The sequence below is a fragment of the Balaenoptera borealis genome, assembly GCF_965194805.1.
Source record: "Balaenoptera borealis genome assembly, chromosome: 6".
Lineage (NCBI taxonomy): Eukaryota > Metazoa > Chordata > Mammalia > Artiodactyla > Balaenopteridae > Balaenoptera > Balaenoptera borealis.
The window spans coordinates 129339125-129351663 of NC_138863.1; the positions used below are offsets into that span (position 1 = coordinate 129339125).

The 12539-nt window shown below is 47.7% G+C and overlaps 1 protein-coding gene across 8 annotated transcripts in view; it reads right to left on the reverse strand.

The window, feature by feature from the left end:
* HERC2 (HECT and RLD domain containing E3 ubiquitin protein ligase 2) overlaps positions 1-12539 on the reverse strand; it is a 224880-nt gene that overhangs the window by 103152 nt on the left and 109189 nt on the right. For 3 of the 8 annotated variants that reach the window (XM_082395462.1, XM_082395461.1, XM_082395459.1), the window contains exons 36-44: positions 9388-9575; positions 8099-8291; positions 6552-6770; positions 4527-4708; positions 3846-3993; positions 3571-3767; positions 3102-3332; positions 2130-2268; positions 565-708 (exon numbers count right to left, since the gene is read on the reverse strand). In XM_082395462.1, coding sequence (XP_082251588.1) covers positions 565-708; positions 2130-2268; positions 3102-3332; positions 3571-3767; positions 3846-3993; positions 4527-4708; positions 6552-6770; positions 8099-8291; positions 9388-9575 — 1641 coding nt within the window. The remainder of the gene's footprint in view (positions 1-564; positions 709-2129; positions 2269-3101; positions 3333-3570; positions 3768-3845; positions 3994-4526; positions 4709-6551; positions 6771-8098; positions 8292-9387; positions 9576-12539) is intronic. The other 5 variants (XM_082395464.1, XM_082395463.1, XM_082395465.1 and 2 more) reach the window with 4 other exon arrangements.

Below are 12539 nucleotides of genomic sequence, written 5' to 3' on the forward strand. Positions count from 1 at the left end.
ATAATGAGCGTCTGTAAACACGTATCTCCATGCCTTCTCATGTGATAAACTCCCACAAGATGACTTGCTAATCACTGGATATACAGTAGATACAGATATGTGTGTGTGTGCATTCTGACGTCTAACATTTCCTCAAATGCCCATTAAATGGTTGTACCAACTTAAATTCCCACCGGCAAAGTGTTAGAGCAGTGCCACTTTACGTGCATATGAACCACCTTAGGGCCTTGTTTAAAAACGCAGATCCTGATTTCTTAGCTCTGGGGTGTGGCCTGAGAGTCCACATTTCTACATGTTCCTATGTGCCATCAATGTTACTGGTCCTTGGGCCGCACTTTAAATAGTGAGGCAGTAGAGCACTGTTTTCCCTCCCTCCCCACCAAATCCCCTCCGGCTTTGCCTATCACTTTTCATCAATTACTAGCCAGGTTGCACATCTTCCTTGTACATGTAGAAGCCATCTGTACCTCCCCTTTTATGCACTGCCTGTTCATGTCCCTTGCCTGTTTCCTATTGGAGTATCTGCCTTTCTGACAGATTCAAAAGGGCTCCTTAAAAAGATACCTGTGTGAGCAGCTGCGGCCTCCTGAACAGCTGGCTGAGACAAGATCTGCCTGAGCTGGTCCTGGTGGGAAAGCAGAGCACGGCCCGCCTTCAGAATGTACAGCTTTAGCTGCTGGCACCTCAGCAGGTCCAAGTCTACTTGCCCTGTGGGGAAAAAAAAGGACTCAGCAGGAATGGAACACGCTGCTTGGGCTCTCCCCCTCAGCAGCTGTACAGCCTTGAGGAAGGCACTGCCCTGAGGGACTCAGCTGACCACGTCAAAGCCTGTCCGTAATGTAGGACTTGCCTTTCCCAGTACTGTGGGTAAGCGTCCTCTACCACCTCCCCCAGGTCTTCTCCCTTTCCCGCTCCCCATGCATCACCTCGGGATGGGGCGAGTATTAGACGGTTTAACACAGTTAGAACCATGTTAGCTATTGCCAGCATAATCAAATATTTCCCAAATTGCTGAAATTTCAACCAGATACCTACATCACAAATAAAATACTTTCACCTTGTCTTCCCAAGACACCTATGAGACACTTTTGTCAGATACTCACAGCATACAGTTCTCTAACTCACCAAAATCATCGCACCCTACAGAATCTTATCTAAACAAATGACTGCAGTAATGTCCATGGGCGGACTGAGGAACAGACTGGGGAAGCCACCACAAGGATGGTAGGCAGACCACAAGGAGAGCCAGATTACAGTCACAGCAGCAGCGTTCCGAAGCAGGGCATGCTGGAGGCCATGGAAGGCAGCATGGGGACGTGGGAATGTGGGATGGAAGGGCACAGGAAGAGCCAGAGGTGCCACTGGGGCACCAAGCTCGAATACTTGGCAGACAGGTTTATTCACTGTGACAGGAAACACTGGCTAAGGGACGAAGTTAGCTGAATTGTTGACATGCTGTGGTTTACATGCACCTGGCCCTCTAGCCAGAGATGTGGACTGGAGATCCAGAGTTAAAGGTGTTTACCATCATAAACGCTGCAGCAGCAACTACAGGAATGGGGAGAAATGGGTGAGAAAACTCAAGAAGAGTGGGCAGAAAGATCAAGAAGTTATGGATGAAACCACAAGGATTTCCAATGTGCAAAGAATGGTCAGGGAGAAGAACTCTCAAAGAGTATGTGAGCGGCAATGTAAGGAAAGTCAAGAGAGCAGTGGAAGAGGAAGAGTTCAAGCACGAGTGGCCTTGGCCTTCGACGGGTGGCCAGCGTCCAGACACCAAGCGAGGCAGGTCCAAACACACAGGCCCTGCTGGGTATGGCTGTGATGAGGCCAGGGGGTAAATGGGGAGGGGGAAAGAACACAGACTCGTCTTCAAAAAGTGTGCACAGAAGAACGCTGGCACCGGGAGGTGGGGAGGCCTGGGGTTCTTCAGGTGCCACCCCCGCCATGGCATCATTCTTTGCATCACCTACTCTCATCTCCACACCCATCGTCACTCAACCAATGGCAATCCATCCGAACCCAAAGACTTCAGCAGTGACAGAACTTGCTCCGACAAAACAACAAACACTGTCCAAACAACAATAGTTAAGACTGTAGCTGTTTCATCATGAAAGGCATGTACTGACCTGCAAAGCCCTGTTTAGGTGACTTCTTTATTTTGTGTTTTTCCAATTTGCTTCCAGCAAGGTTCACCAGCTGAGCCCAGACCGAGAGCATGGGCTCTGTGAAGGGCAAGTTGGTGACGCTGAACGCCACAGCAGGGAGCTGGAGAGGGAGCACAGAAACCTTCAAAGTGTGTCCAACGAGAAGGACAAATGAACGTTCTGAAAGTTATCGTAACTATGAGTCGTAATTCTGAAGCAACACACATATTCATAAGTCTTTCTAGATCTGAAAATAATTTTAAAAAGATGACCCTGAAGGCAAGATAAAGGCTTACATGTATAGTAAATATAACCTAAATTAATTTTTTCTTTACCGACTTGTTAAACAATAATTACATCATGGTGGTAGTTATTAACTTCTTAGGTATTTTCTATACATTTCAAATTTTCTACAACATGCATATATTCCTATAATAATCAAAAACAGTATTTTATTGAAAGATATAGGCAAATTGCACTTAGGTCACATCAAAGTAATATAAATCACTCACTTTCCCTATGGATCCCTAATTCACAGATTTAAGACGACAGTAGCTGCTACATAGGTCATGTCACACTCATGAAGAAAGATCATTTTTTTTAAAGGAGTCATTTTTAAGGTTTTTTTGAAAGTTGAGTCGTTCAATAAAAAATAAATTTCATATATTCACATTTTGAAATAAATAAAACTAACTTATACTTACACAGGACCCTCTAAATTGCTAATGCCCCTTCATGTCTTTTGAGGCTTAAAATAAGACACACGAACTACTAATCCATATACAACCCTGTGAGATAGGCCCTGCTAATCAAAGGAAGAAAGATAGATGGTTTTCCTTAAGGTGGGTAGCTTCCTAGAAGGCCAACCTAGACTACAAGAATCAAGTTCTTCCCAGGTCTAGTATAAAACCCCTTTGCCTCATTACCTAGTAACCCGAACACAAGTTCACCTACTGGCTTCAGCTGATTCAGTGGGCAAACGCGACACGTCCGCATGTCGGAGAACTGCACGGTGATTTTGCCCTTCGGGGTGATGCGAGTCACGGTGCCTTCTCCAAACTCATCATGCATGACTTGTCCCCCTAGTCGCAACCGACCGTCAATGCCTCCAATCACAGCCAGGACTGCCATGAGGCCCCCCACCTCAGGGGTCTCAGAGTCAGGAAAGTAGTCCTCTAACAGAGCCTAATGCAGACAGACAGCAAGCTTGTAGACGAGAGCCCAGGGGCTGCCTGTCTCCTACACACTTGCAATTAAGCCGAATTCACTTTTACGTTAGTTTCCTCAATAATTTTTTCCAGTAAAAAGTATTCTAAAATACATCCTTGAACAAAATACACAGCATTTAAAAAGGTAATCTGAAAGCTAAATCAGCATTCTACAGAGAAAAACTAGCCGCTGTGAAAGGCGGCGCGGCACCCACCCCCTCCGCCGGCTTCCCCGCGCAGCCGGCGGCGACGGAGCGCAGCTGCGAGTTGATGTACTTGTTGATGAGTCCGTTCCACTGGCCCAGGGAGTGCAGGGTGCGGAGCAGCGCCACCGCCTCCTCCGCCAACGTGCTGCTGTGCGTGGCAGTCAGGGAGGCCTGCGGCCGGGCCCTCCGCCTCCTCAGCGTGGATTCTGCGGGAGACACGTGAAGGAGGGCCTCGTGACGCCGCCCGCTTACCCGGGACCCCGGTAAGGAGGAGAGCCGCCCACCTCTGAGCAGCGGGACGTCTGAAGAGCAGGTGGTGAGCAAGCGCCCCAGGAAGCCAAACAGCTTCTCCACAAGGCACTCCATGTCCCTTGCCCTTTCCGTCTTGTCCCACGACGGAAGTACCGCTTGCAGTAAATGTACAGCTAAGATCTGGTAAAGGCAGTTGAAAACAGCGAGCATTAAAGAAAGCCACCGTCTGACAGATTAGGAGATTCTACTTTAGTTTTTGTTCCTGTAACACAATTAATCATGTGAAAATTCTAATATTCATTATTTTACAGCAAGACAATTACATCCAAGTTGACTGACTAGGGATATGGATTATCAGAGGTTAAAAAATAAGCTACATTACACATGCAGACATTCATTTAATTAAAGAATAATTCCTTTCAGTTTAATTCTTCTCAAGACAATTATACCACAACTCCTGTGAAGCAGATCAGAGCAGCTGGTAGGATTTATCACTTCACAGGAAAGCAGGTCAACTAAGGTTTAACAACCGAATCAATTTAAAATAATCGATATCCTCAGCCTCTGAACTCTAGAAAATCTACTGTGTTAGTTCTAGTTCTTTTCTGCCCTCAGGCACCTAATGACGATGGCCAGCTCGATGCCAGCTCTGATGGGGCTCCCACAGTCCCCGAACTCACGCTGAGCGGGGGTCAGTCTGGCAGCACAGTTACCTGCCGCTGCAGCGAGGCGGCGGTGAACGGCGCGTGTCCCTCCACGACCGTCGTGAGCAGCGCGATCCAGGGCGGCGAGCTGAGGGCGGCGCACATGTGCGGCGTGAGGGCGATGCTGCGCACGAAGCCCAGGGTGCACCAGCTCCGGTGCTGCTCCCGGCGCACCCGCCTGCCGGGGGAGGCTGCCAGGGCAAGACAGACCAGCTGGCACCCCGTTTCCAGGAGTGCACGCCCGGCGCAACTTTTAACTAGCTACACCACGTTATGTGCAATAATAAGCTCCTTTACACGTATATCACAGTTTCAATTACTCTAAGTGAGAGGAACAGGAGGACTTGCGACATTTTAAAGATCTCTGAGGTACATGGAGTAACTCAAACTCGCTAAGGAATTTCATCTACTTACTGTCTCTAAGCAGTAGGAAAACAATTCACAATTCAATAGCAGTTATCTGTGGGAGGGCATCTGGTACAGTTTGTAAATCTCACATGTTTTGAATATCCCCCATGAGCTTGTTTATATTTGATCTGCATCATAAATTTCCAATCCAAGTTTAAGAAGGCGACGATAGTAGAATGAGAATAAGAGGTTTTCACAGGGTTTAGTTTACCCGGTTTGGCTCTGCCGAGAGCATGACCCTATCTGCTCCTCCCGGGGTCTCCACTAGTGGACACCTGGGCTTCCGAGCCCTCCTGGCTGGCAGAGGCCCTGAGGTGGGGTCACGCCACGTGAGCTGCTCAGATCCCGGACCAGCTCCCCTTCCCCAGCTCCCACGGCCCAGCCCTCCTGCTCTCCAGGCTTCCAGGGACACCACCCTTCAGACATGCTGTCTCCCATACTCAGTCACACTCACCCACACACATGCACAGGCACTCGCACCCCACCACGCCTCAGGCACGCACTCTCACGGCCACTCACAATCACTCACACATACCCAGTTACACACATCCACACCCACACTCAGTCTCACTCAAACTCACACTCACGTGTACACACACACATGCGCTCAAACCTGCACACGTACACACACACGTTTGCTCCACTCACTTCCTCAACTTCTCCCACACTTACACATACTCACATTCACATAGTGAAAACACTTTTGTAGGTTGAATTGTATCCCCCAAAATTCATGTTCACCCAGAACCTCAGACGTGACCTTATCTGGAAATAAACTCTTCACAGATGTAAGTAAGGTAAGGATTGAGATGACATTATACTGGATTAGGGTGAACCCCAAATCCAATGAAAGCCCTTATAAGAGGCAGAAAAGAACAGAGGAGGCATCCAAGTGAAGATGAGACAGAAACTGGAATGATGTGGCCACAAGCCAAGGAACACTGGAGCTACCAAAGCTCAAAGAGAAATCGAGGGGCCCTCCCCTAGAGTGTTCAGAGGGAGCACAGGCCTGACGGCACCTGGATTTTGGACTTCTGGCATCCAGAATTCTGACAGAAGGAAGTTGTTGTTCTAACCCACTGTTCAGGGTTGAACTGTGTTCAGTCCTAACCCCTACTACCTCAGAATGGGACCTTATTTGGAAACAGGGCCATGGCAGATGTGATTAGTTTAGATGAGGCTAAACTAGATTAGGGTGAGTCCTTAATCCAATGTAACTGATGTCCTTATAAAAAGGGGAAATTCGGAGACAGACACACACAGGGAGAATGCCATGTGAAGATGAGGGCAGAGATCTACAAGCCAGGGAATGCCAAAGACTGCCAGCAAACCATCAGAAATCAGGGGAGAGGCCTGGAACAGATCCTTCCTGCCCTCACGGTCCTCAGAAGGAACCTGCCCGGCTGACACCTTGATCTTGAACTTCTAGCCTCCAGAACTGTGAAGAAATAAATTTCTGTTATTGAGGCTGCTAGACTGTGGTACTTTGATGTGTCAGCTCAAGCAAACTAATACACCGTGTTTGTGGTAATTCGTTACAGCAGCAGCCCTATGACACTGACACACACACCCATGCTCCCCCACATGCACACCCACACACAAACACGTGACAAATCCACAGCCCACTTCTGACTCTGTGGCCCACAACTGTCCACTGCATACATGTCTTGTCTGTCGTCCCACTCTCCACCAACATTCGCAGCAGCCCACACAGAGTCTTGACGGCTTCGCTCTGCATAACTTCAGCATGGACTCCAGCGGAAAGACAAAGAGTCTGCAGTAAATTAACAGTGCTGGTAAGCATCACCGCAGTGGGGTGAATGTTCCTTTCAATTTGTTCAGCTTCTGAAAAAAAGAATCAAAATAAGGAACTATACTCCCAAATAAACTGGAAAATGTCCCTGCATGTAACTTAAGGGATTTAATATCACATTCTTCTTTTCTTACTGTGGAAAGGGAAGCAGCTCTTTGCAATTAAAGATGGAATTCAGGATGCACAAATGCTCACCCTAATCAGCTCTGGCCCCACCTTACTCAAAGGAAACAAGCCTTTTAAATTACAGTTGAGTTTTTTAAAGCAATCTCAGCATACAGCTCAGAAGCACTAAAACGATTTCAAGGATCCAACTTATCAAATGTCAAAAGCTGGCTGCTGATGAGTTGGCTATGTATGCCCCGACGAAGATGAGGTGGCCGCCTCCAAGGAGGTGGAGCCCGTGCTCACACGTCCAGGCCATCGGCGTCTGGATGAGGGAGACACGACTGGGCCACCTCGCCGTCACCTGGCCTGCCCTGCTCAGGGCCCAACTTCACAAGCGAAGCCCCCAGGCAGAGAGCCGGGAGGAGGGACACCTGGCCTGGACACTGCCGGATACAGTGATAACAAAGCAGCACCAGCTACCTAGGCAGGGCCACACAGCTTCCCGCACGCTCCTCCTAACACGCCCAAGACAGGGGTCACCCGGTCACATCTGACACGCACGGAGCGGCCTGCACGTGCGGTGGGCACAGGACACAGCCTCTGCCACCTTCCACGCCACCCCTTCTCTAGCGAGCTCAGCCTCCTGGGTCTCCTCTCCTAACCATACGCGTGACCTTGGGAGCCTGCCGTGCGACGCATACAGCAGACACCTGAGCCCCAAGAGTCAGCGCCAGCCTCCTAGACAGTCTCACCAAGATCGGCATCCCAGGGTCTTTCAGACGCGTCTCAAAAAATGTCATGAAGCCCTCCTCCCACAGCCTTACCTCTCCGTACAGGGTTAACTTTCTGAGGTCACTCTAAGTTCTCACCCTCACTTTCTCTAAGGCAGTAAGGTACTGACTAACTCCACGTTATGTGCCACATTCTGAGGGAAGGGCCTCCGGGGGGAAGGTGAAAGACGGAAGAACACATGCTCAGGGCACGGTGAGGCAATGTCCGCTACTCCAGGAACAGGCTCAGGGACACCAGGCGGCCCACCAGAGGAGAGGACACAGCAAGCCCCCCACTGCCTCACCCCGCCCCCCCCCCCACCGTCTCCGAGGCGAACTGGGGAGTCAAGTCCCTCAGAATCACCTGGGGCCTGTTTCAGCCAGACCTTCGGGAAAAGCCTGACCTACAGAGCGCCTCTCTCACTCCCAGATGAAAGGACGGGCAGCCAACACACAGCGTGCCAGGTCCCCCGGGCACCCACCGGAGTCGTCCTCCGTGTCCGAGTCGTCTGCCGAGGGCTGCGTAGAGGCTGGAAGCTCCGCCAACTTCAGGTCGTACTTCCCCTCCTTCCCCATCCTGTAAGAGTTGGTGCTGCCTGTGTCCCACTGGACCCTGATCCAGCCATCCTCTCCAAGTTCACCGATCACACGGCCGAGGCCAGGAGGAGGTCCGTCCTGAGGAAACCAAAGCAAAGACCGGTTAAAAGTGTGCGGGCCTGTCTGTCACAGGAAGACTGCCTGTAAGGGTGGCTGCAGCACTGGACACGGCCCTCGGGTCCACAGGGGGCTCCAAACCCACCTACAAGCCCAGCTCACATCACCACTGTAAAGTGAACACCAGGACTAACCTGCTCGCACTCCTTCACCAAAGAGGTGAGCGGGGAAAGTACCACCTCAATTAGCATGCTCTCTAAGCCAATGCAGAGACCGGACTCTCCAGCCTGGTCCTGCCACCCTGCTCCTTGGCCCCCTCAACCCCTCCTGGGGCTTCACGAGGTCAGGAACCTCCAACAAGCACCAGTATCTCCGCGTTGCCTCTCGTTCTTCAGTTTCCCCCCGGATCTTAGAGTGAACCTCTACCTCTCATTTCTACGAGGAGATGCTGCTACCTGTTCCGGTCACTCTGATTTCTGAGCTGATTCTCAGGAGGCATGTGCTTAAGAGTGAGGCTGAGAAAACCTGGGCACGACAAGAACGCTCCACGTCACAGAAGGGCGAGCGCTGTCCTTAGCTAGTGGCTCCCGTACCGGCGCAGAGCCCAGCCCCTGACCTCTACTTGGGGCGACCTGACGGAGACACAGGAGCAAAGTGCTGGGGGAGAAGCGGAGAGGTGCGCACCACCCAAGCAGGCGCCTGTAGCCACCGGGTCAGGACACCTTACCGGCACACTGCCGTGAGCTCACAGAGGCAGTGTCAGAGCTTTCACGACACGATTATTCAGATGAGGATTACTCTCTCCTGCTCCCTCTCACGCTTGTTCTGGGCTGCACCTCAAGTCGAGCCTATGCCAGGAGTTTCCTGAAAAGAGTCGCCACTCCTCATAGACTTGATCCTGTTCAAGGGCCCTACAGCAGGCCGCTGCTACTCTCTACTGGTTTTGAGATTCTATTCACCTGCCCGGAAATCAGCAACTACATCACCTGTCAATCACACGTGTCCTTGAGGGAGGGAGGTATTTATTCCAGTTTCCACCTACTCACAGCATGCAAGTCAGGGTGTGCAGAAGGTGACTAACGTATGGCCAACGTGTTTAAGTCAGATCTCTAAGCACCTGATCACCCCATTTCCAGTCCACGCCTCTCATGACCCTGGTTCCAATCTTCATCATGGCGGCCAGCTCTGGCCCTGAAACTGGGAGCTGTACCGGGGCTGTTTCTTTCCGCGTCTCTTCCAAAACTGTGGCAGAAGCTCCTCGGGCGGAAGAGTTCATATCTTCTTCAACATTATCACAACTAGGGCCTATCAGAGCATCAAAAACAGCAGATGAGCCAATAAGTAGTTACAATTTCCTAATCTTGATATACGTTTTTTAAAAAATATTACGTATTAATGAAGATAATAATTTTAAAGAATCCATAGTATATTTTTTTACCTATACAACAAATACCATGAAAAATTTACTGATGAGAACTAAAATTTTTAAAAAGGGAAGTGGAGGACAAAATATATAAATATGTATCAGAAGGTGTAAAAGATATAAAAATTCTCAGGAAAGACATTTACTCTATCTCTAGGAGTTATGCCCCACTCCAAAGAACAAAATGATTTTAAGTTATTAGAGAGACACTCATCACTCATGTTTTTATTAGAACAGAAAAACAAAAAATAACCACCTAAATGTTGACTAGTGTGAGAAATTAACAAACTTTAATTACGCTACTGTAATGAAAAGAGGTGACAGAGCAGGCCTGATACTGCTGTCCCTAGAAAGCCTGTTGCAAGCTGGCCACCAGCTGGCCTCTGGGAACCTGGATTTCGTGAGGGCTCCCACCATCCCCTAACTGCCAAGAATGCATCCCTGTGCCTAAACTGTTTGCACAAACAACATGGTCTCTGCTGAAACCTGCTTCCTTCTGGGGGGCCTGAACCTTACTCAAGTGCCAGGCAGAGATGCCTGCATGACCTGCCCCAGTGAAAGCACAGGGCATGAGTCTCCACGGCACGAGTCTCCACACTTTGCACGTGAAGACAACACTTCACATGTGTGGTCACAGCTCTTTGCTGGAGGAACTAAGTGCACCCTGTGGGTCTCCACTGGGAGAGGACTTGTGTCTAGTTTCTCCCAGACTTTGCCCATATGCCATCGTTGATTTTGCTTTCTGTTCTTTCTCTGTAATAAACTTTAGCCCTAAGTATGACTATATCTGGAGTCTTGTGAGGCCTGCTAGCAAATCATTAAAACTGGGGGTGGTCTTGGGGACCCTGACACAGGGAGACAGCAACGGGATTCTCTAGAACAACCCTGAGTCACTGAGATATTGGAAAAGCATTGTTCGGTACCAGGAAGAATGAAGGGATGGGACATGATGAATATCTGGTCCCTGGTGGCCATGGAACCACCCATAGTATAAAACAGAAGCTGACCTGTCAGCTGTGAGAAATAAAATTTACCAGTGTATTTGAAAACAGTAAATTCAACCCCAGGAGCCAGCTTGCTGGACTGAGGGAGGGGAAGGCACATCCCTGGTAACCCTGTGGTCTTTGTTCTGTCTCCAGGTAAGAGGAAAAAGTGCCCCAAACATTCCCAAAGATGGGCTTGGCTGGGTCAAAAATGTAAAGTTTGTGTTCCACTCTCCTCCAAGAGGGAGAAAAAAAGGTTATTCAATCCCCAGGTCTGGAGTAAAAGCTCTAGATAAACTGGAGGGAAAATAGTCTTTTCTTCAGCCTGGCAGTGCCTCTGTGAGGCCCCAGAAGGGGCAGGGGTTGCATTCCATCTGGGATCTCCCCTGGCAGCTATAATGTTAACCCTGTAAATGCTGAATTTGCTGCTGTTTTACATTTTGCAATAAGAAAAAAAGGAGAATCTTTTTCTAAGTGGCTTTGTATTTTGTGGCTATTGTATGTAGATGTATATATAAAAATTAATATAAAACATATGCTTATAATTTCTTGTATGAAAGAGAAATCACCTTGATCAGAGAAAGCAACAAAGATAGATATGTATTCATTGGACACAAACTCCCTGGCTTTTTGCAGCCAGTAGGCAGATTGGAATTTAAACTCCTGAGTACTGTTAACAGAGGAAGCCCCCATAATTAATGATTTGTGCTATGACTTTTACCTACTGGAGTCTCTGGAAAAAAGGGAGACAACGGAAAAAGAAAGGCAATTTCTAGATGGAAATACACTTTCAAGATTTTTAAAAACAATTTTTAGTTGCTAATGAGATCTGCAGAAATCAGATGTTGACTGACAGTATGGCGCGTATTTCTGAATGGGTCATGTGGGCACAAAGACTGACAAAATCAAAGAGCTCAGGAAAGCCTTGCTCTTTCATTTGGACTTGCAATACTGGCCCTGCAGTATCTCAAAATTTCAGGCAAAGAACAACATTATAAACCAATCAGATCTAACAGACATGTAGAGACATTCTACACAAAAAGAGCAGGAGACACACTCTTCTCAAGGACACAGAGAACAACACCCTCCAGGAGAACAGTATGGTAGGCCACAAAACAAGTCTCAATAAATTGAAATAAGTAAAATCATATAAATTATCTTCTCGGACCACAATGGAATGAAACTAGGAATTAACAACAGAAGGAAAAACTGGAAAATTCACAAATATGTGGAAATTAAATAACACACACACTTAAACAACCAGCCAAAGAAACAAAAATCACAAGAGAAATTAATACTTTGAGACAAATGAAAACAAAAACACAACATACCAAAGCGTATGAGATGCAGCAAAATCAGTGCTAAGGGAGAAATTTAAATCTATAAATGCACACAGTAAAAAAAGAAGATCTCAAATCAATAACTTAACTACACCTGGAAGAACTGGAAAAACAAGAACAAAGTAAACCCAAAGTTAGCAGAAAAAAGGAAATAATAAAGATTAGAGCAGAGATAAATAGAAAATAGAAAAACAACAGAATCAACAAAACCAAAAGTTGTTTTTTTGAAAAATGTCAACAAAATTGGCAAACTTTTAGGCAGATTAACTATAAAAAAAAAAAAAAAAAAGAGAAGATGCAAATCACTAAAACCAGAAAGAAAAAGTGGGGACATTGCTACTGATCCTATAGAAATAAAAAGAATTATGACCACACTATGAACAACTGTACACCAATATATTAGCTAACCTAGATGAAATGGATAAATTCCTAAAAGCATAGAAATTAACTGCCTCAAGAACAAATAGAAAATGTGAATAGACCTAAAACAAGTGAAGAGATTGAATCAGTAACCAAAAAACTC